Below are 7,355 nucleotides of genomic sequence, written 5' to 3'. Positions count from 1 at the left end.
CAAATATAGTGCCCAGAAACATATACATTATAACCTATTTAGCATCGTATTATATTGCAATAACCTCTTTAGCATCTTATAATATTGTTATAACATGTCATATTTAGCATTGTATAATATTGTTATAACCTATTTAGCATCGTATTATATTGTAATAACCTCTTTAGCATCTTATAATATTGTTATAACATATTTAGCATTGTATAATATTCTTATAACCTATTTAGAATCTTATTATATTGTAATAACCTCTTTAGCATCTTATAATATTGTTATAACATATTTAGCATCTTATAATATTGTTATAACCTATTTAGCATCTTATAATATTGTTATATTTAGCATCTTATAATATTGTTAGATTTAGCATTTTATAATATTGTTAGATTTAGCATCTTATAATATTGTTATATTTAGCATCTTATAATATTGTTAGATTTAGCATTTTATAATATTGTTATATTTAGCATCTTATAATATTGTTATATTTAGCATTTTATAATATTGTTAGATTTAGCATCTTATAATATTGTTATATTTAGCATCTTATAATATTGTTATATTTAGCATCTTATAATATTGTTATATTTAGCATCTTATAATATTGTTAGATTTAGCATTTTATAATATTGTTAGATTTAGCATCTTATAATATTGTTATATTTAGCATATTATAATAGTGTTATAACATGTTTAGTATATTATAATATTGTTATAACCTATTTAGCATCTTATAATATTGTTATATTTAGCATCTTATAATATTGTTAGATTTAGCATTTTATAATATTGTTAGATTTAGCATCTTATAATATTGTTATATTTAGCATATTATAATAGTGTTATAACATGTTTAGTATATTATAATATTGTTATAACCTATTTAGCATCTTATAATATTGTTATATTTAGCATCTTATAATATTGTTATAACATATTTAGCATCTTATAATATTGTTATATTTAGCATTATAGCATATTATAATATTGGTATAACCTATTTAGCATCTTATAATATTGTTATATTTAGCATCTTATAATATTGGTATAACATATTTAGCATCTTATAATATTGGTATAACATATTTAGCATCTTATAATAGTGTTATATTTAGCATTATAACATATTTAGCATATTATAATATTGTTATAACCTATTTAGCATCTTATGGAGAACAAATCATTTAAAACTATTTACTCAAAAATTAGGAATTTGCTGATGACTGTGCTGAAAATGCGATTAAAACTGGGTATCCGCTAAAGTAAAAAAAAAAAGTCACCCGGTTATTTACCTGGGAATTTTGTTTCAATGTGTATTTTTTTTTCCTTTTAAATTTTTTATTAACTTAATCATAATAATATGATCACTATATATATTGACAATCTTCGATATTGTTTGCCTGCGAATGTTTGTAATCCATGAGATCTCTGATGCAATTGCAGTTCTAGTCTCTCTCTATCTATGCTATCTATCTATCTATCTATCTATCTATCTATCTATCTATCTATCAATCTATCTAAGACTATCTATATCTATCATCTATCTATCATCTATCTATCTATCTATATCTATCTATCATCTATCATCTATCATCTATCTATCAATCTATCTATCTATCTATCTAAGACTATCTATCTATCTATCTATCTATCTATCTATCTATCTATCTATCTATCTACCTATCTATCGTGTTCCTTTGTAACATCTATAAATATGACATCCAGCGGGCTCCTTCTCTCTGTGTCATTGTTTAATGTCAGCTAAAACAGTCGCTGTTGCATAAAAGTTAATTGACAGATTTAGTGATTTACTGGCTGCTTTTATTTGCTTCAGTAGGTCCGGGTGCATTAATAGGGTGTCAGTGAGCTCAGATGATTCATTGGATCCCCTGTCCTGACTCATGTAAGTTGGACTATAGTGTGTTTAGCAGCAATAACAAGACATCATCACACCAATTACTTATCAAGCAGTGGACTTCTGTAGCTATAGCCTTGCAAGTCATTCAGAGCTTCATCTGTCCCCATATACAGGGTTAACCCTTTCACATCACCAACCATATTACTTTAACGTTTTAAAATATGCTCTAGGAGTTCCTATATCCTGAAATAACTCATTTTCTCAAACAAAATGTTTCTTGTACTCATAATGAAGCCAGAAAAATAAAAAAGCATACATTTACTAACAACTATATGTCTAAGGATGCATTTGATGTGAATACACTGCTGTCTAACTATAAAGCACCTATATACACTGCAAAACATGACAGCTATATTAATATATTAATCTAATTCTAGAAAATGATTGCACTTTTCAAGTCTTCATTCAATAAGGAAACATCAATACCATTTAAATAGAAAACAAACATGATCAAATAAATATATCCATTATCTATCTAATTATATATTTAAAAATCAAGTGTTTCATTTTCGTTTTGAATAAATTTGGCCAATGAACCTGCGAATTCCCAGACAAACCCCTTGTAAAATAAAATACAACACATTTTTCTCTCTGTTTTGTTTCTACACAACTTGATTTATCTCGGTGTTAGCAGGATTAAAACCCACGATAAAATACAGAAATGTGGTTATATTCTTAAAAATATTTTATTTTTTAACAGCATAAATATTTGACTTGGCAGCTTTGACTTCTTATAGCGATGAAAACATTTGAGGTAGAAAACGCATATTACAGTAAATTTGCCAAATTCTCACAACTAGGTAGTTATTACAATAAACATTTTCATAAAGTGAAAAAAAAAGTTTTATTATTTACAAAATTAATAAAGATGATATTCTGCTAAATGTAAATGGAAATGCAGAATAAATCCTTAATTAATTAAGATAGGTGACATCTCCCTCCCCTTTCATCCAGGAAAAAAAATAGCCTGTTTCAAATGTACAAATTATGTATTGTGCCAACCATTTCTTGGAGAAATGGATATTTATATATATGTGTGTGTATTAATATCAAATTACATGTGTACATGTTTTGTGTGTCAAATCTCATGTTTGAAACCTGTTTTTATTAAAACTGAATTATAACTGTTTATGTTGGATAAGGCCTGAAAGAACCTGTAGAGAGAAGGACCTTAGAGGTACCATTGGGTTTACCTCCATAGATCAATTCCCTGAGACACGTTGACAAAAAAATAAAAATAAAATCCAGAAAGTGACAAGAATTTTTTTTTTTTAGCTAAATGTTGCAGATAGAAGTGAAGTCATTGTGTGCAATGTTATTTCAAAGCGCACACAAAATGTTTCCAAGGTAGTTTACACAGCTTTGTCTTGTGAAAATCATTGTGTTTAAGCTGCAAAGTCCTGTTTGCTTGTGGTCCTATTTAAAATAAAAATAAAAAACAAAAAACATTGCACTAATTACAGATGACTGTGTATTTCTCTGACCCAGCCTGAAGAGTGCTTGTGAATATTTTTCCTTTGTCTCCATATGCAGGAAATCAAACAGTACATTCATTTTGACTCCTAAAACACTTTTAAGGATTCAGTTCTAAGGCCCAAACTTGCTGAGGCCAACCAGTCCTTCCTTTTAATTTCTTTTCCCCTGTAGGGGGAACTGAACCCCACAATCCTTCATTTTGCTGCAAGAGACAAAGGAATCAATTAGATAATATCTGAAGTTTGTATACATTCCCATTGCCTACAAGAGGGCACTTAGCCTTAGGAAAGTAAGTGTATCCCCAACCACAAAATAAGTAAATGTTTAGATTTCTAACAAATATATGCATTTTATTATTTTATCCTACGTGAAACACTTCCGCCTCTGTAAACAATATTTATATAAACATACCATTAAATGTTTCCATAATATGTGTATATCTATCACACTAACCATAAATAAATATAAAATAATATAAATTATTTATACTCTTCTGCCTTTATCGGTTCCTGTAATTTAACAACATTTGGAAATCATGTGTTACATGTGTTTATTTAAAATGAATTATTATTATATTTCCTAAGGACTTTATTTTTTCCATTTTTTTTTCTTCTATAAAATTACATATTCTGGTTCTTTCATAATCTAACCTAGAAAATAAAATCTCAAATAAGAAAACCAATAACATTTTGTGTGCAGAGTTTAAAAACTTGTATATTTGACATTTTAATTTCTATATTTCAGTATTGATTTTGGGGGAAAATATATGTATATTAGCCAACCAGATATAATTGAAGTTGAGCATAATTGCATAAAAAACACCTAACGGTTGTTTGCTTCATATGCGAAACATATTAGAAGTATATCATTTTTACTATTTAACTGGATTTATATATTTATATAAACGTCATCTAAATATTTAGCAAAATAATAGTATATATATATATATATATATATATATATATATATATATATATATATATTCACATATAGATACATATATTCACACGTATATATATATATTTACACACACACATGTATGTGTATATATATATATTTTTATATATACTTTATGTATATATATATATATATATATATATATATATATATATATATATATATATATATATATATATATATACACACATGTTTATACATACATATATAGATATATATACATACACACACACACACAGCCACATATAGATATACGCGCCTATGCATGGAAAATATTTTCAAAATGTTGCATTAGAGTTAGCTATAGGTTTAGCTAGATAGATCGATAGATAGACAGACAGATCTTTACATGAAGTTTTCCCATTTAAGACCTATGTGGACTATTTTTGCTACCAACCTGGTCCTTTTTTCGTTTGCTCTCCCTGACATCCACTTTCTTTAGATCAGCCCTAAAGCCTTCAGTGGCCCCAGGTTCAGTGTCCTTGGCCAGCACATCCATTAGATAGCCAATATAGCTAGTAGCCAGCCTTAAAGTCTTGATTTTGGAGAGTTTGGTGTCTGCAGGAACGTTGGGGATACACTCTCTGAGCTCGGCAAACGCACTGTTGATGCTCTCAGTTCTTCTCCTTTCCTTCTTGGGGGGCAATCCTTTCCTTCTGCCGAGCCTACCTCCAAGGGTTTCCATGCGGCTGTTTGCTTGAGAAGGTCCCACTGCACCATATTCTGGGCTATAAGGCGGTTGAGTTGCAAAATCTGGGGACACCTCTCCAGGATTGAGCACCCATCCCTGGAAATAAGGTCTTTCCTGGTGACATCTTGAGCCTGGTGTGAATATGAAGGGTTCAGGCATCATGTGATGGTGCTGATAACTCCCAATGAGGTTCATGTTCTGCAGAAAGGGTAATCGACTCTTCTAATGCCCTAAAAGCCAACGAACCGTTTTCCCAGCCTCTGCTTTTGTCAGATCTCCTTAGTGTAACCCCATGGGCTCGGTCAAAACAACAACTTCCAATTCTCAGTTTATGAAAGATGCTTCAAGCCTCAAATTCGCCTGGGGAATCACAGCCCGGCTGAAAATGGCTGCTCTGCATTTAGCTGCTCCCTACACTTCAGGATACTAAGCCAAAATATATATATATGAGATTAAACAGGATAAAATCATAACAGGCTCTATCCAGGCTGCTGCTCTGCGGCTCTGAACACTTTAACCCTTCTTCACCCTTGCAGTCTGGTTTTATATAGCTCCCACTCTTGATGTCAGCGAGCAGAGCCAATGGGAACTACAGGGAGAAAGGAGGGGGGCAAAAGAAATAACAATAAACTACCTGGCTACTAATAGCCTATTTGGCATCTTGGTGACACATCTTAAAATTGCCTGTTTTCATTTGCAAATGTACATATTTCATAAAGTCTATTTTTTAAGTTAAAATATAAAAAGCAAAACAAATGTGTCATGTAAAATAATACATTTTTTACGATTTTTTTAAAAAAAACATAACAGTTATTAAAAAAACTAGCAGAATAAAATTATATTTAAACTATTAATGCAAATGGAAAAAAAATTGAATTTGTAATTATATTTAAAAAAACAAAATAAATGTGTTGGATTTCCTTCCCCTGCATTGGATGTTGCTAAAACTATTTCATTTGTTAAATATTTCTCTATTATTTACGTGTTATGAACAGTTAATAACTTACTGGATACATAATATATGCAAAATAGGAAATAGAAAACAGTAATAGAAGAACAGATACTTGTTAAATGATTCGGTTATACAATATGTACCAACTTGTATTTGTTTTTTTATTGTAGTAAAATGGTATTTGTTTTATTTCTATTCGTGTGCAAGAAACAGCCATTAATTCACAGAAAGAAATTGAACCAGGAATCAGGAACAAATATTTAGTTTGCTCTTTTAAGAATGTGGAAAGTTTGTAAAAATGAAAGGAATTCTATGTATTATTATCTTACCACGACAATATGTTTATTTATATATATATATATATATATATATATATATATATATATATATATATATAGAGTAAAATATTTTTTTTATGAAAATAAATACGATTATTTAACACTTTTCCTATTGTTCCAAAAAAATAAGCTATAGTTTAGGTTTATACAGTGTTACATTTACTTAAAATGACATTACATATATTACATTTCCTTCTATGGAAGAAATCATTAAACTTCAGGGATCTGGCTTTAAATCTTCTTAGGTCCCTAAGAAATAAAATGAATATTTAGAATTTCTTGTCACGCTTTGTTCTGGTAACTATATATTACTTGATGTTTTTCACTGGCTATTTAAATCTGAAGGGTAATATTGTGGCTTATTACCTTCTACTAGCCACAACCTTATTAAATCAGAGTACACTAACCATTAAACCTTGTCAAGGACAGGGTGATACTTATTTTGCTTTACTGATCTCAATAAACCTAGATAATATATTAATTAATGATTACTAAAGTACTGTAGCAGCAGCAGCACATACACAGACATTCACTGCGATATTAATTATATAGTTTTAAATTGTTGTACATAAGATAGTTATTATTCATACTATCTATATACTAGCTAAATAATCATATTGGTAAATAGGACAACTAGAATAGAATTGACCTAAATCCTATTTAGCATGCTGGAGCAAAAGCCAAATACAGCTTAGTTCATACAACAGTTTTGTTTAGTTTTGCATTTTAATATGAAAATCAACTAATTATTTAACTTATATTATTTGCATCTGCATGTAGATGGCTGCAAAATATATTCTTCATTTTTTTCCACTAAAAGTAGGTTATTTCTATTAAAATATTTATGATTTTTCCCGTCTGCTGTAGTATATTATTTAATGATTATTAATATTGCATGATTATTACTAATATATATATATATATATATATATATATATATAAATATATACATACACACACACATATATATATATCAAAATAACAAGAGTATTGCATTGAACAATTATCTTACTCAATGCAATA

General features: G+C 28.8%; 1 protein-coding gene across 1 annotated transcript; it reads right to left on the bottom strand.

Annotated features, from left to right (window-relative positions):
* Window positions 1-2,734: 2,734 nt before the first annotated feature.
* HAND1 (heart and neural crest derivatives expressed 1) lies at window positions 2,735-5,499 on the bottom strand. Its single transcript, XM_053716199.1, has 2 exons — window positions 4,749-5,499; window positions 2,735-3,596 (listed from the first exon to the last, which is right to left on the bottom strand). The coding sequence occupies exons 1-2, from the start codon at window positions 5,235-5,237 to the stop codon at window positions 3,492-3,494; spliced, it is 594 nt and encodes a 197-aa protein (XP_053572174.1). The 5' UTR covers window positions 5,238-5,499; the 3' UTR covers window positions 2,735-3,491.
* Between the last annotated feature and the right edge of the window lie 1,856 nt (window positions 5,500-7,355).

The sequence above is a fragment of the Bombina bombina genome, chromosome 6 (assembly GCF_027579735.1).
Source record: "Bombina bombina isolate aBomBom1 chromosome 6, aBomBom1.pri, whole genome shotgun sequence".
Classification (NCBI taxonomy): domain Eukaryota; kingdom Metazoa; phylum Chordata; class Amphibia; order Anura; family Bombinatoridae; genus Bombina; species Bombina bombina.
Note: the sequence above shows the minus strand (reverse complement) of the source record. Positions and strands in the feature narration are given on the sequence as shown.

What these genes read in the sequence shown, in the direction of transcription:
- HAND1 (XM_053716199.1), bottom strand. Translation starts at nt 5,237, where the DNA reads ATGAACCTCATTGGGAGTTATCAGCACCATCACATGATGCCTGAACCC. An exon ending in GCAAACGAAAAAAGGACCAG is followed by an intron (nt 3,597 to 4,748) that starts GTTGGTAGCAAA and finishes TGTCTCTTGCAG; the next exon opens with CAAAATGAAGGATTGTGGGG.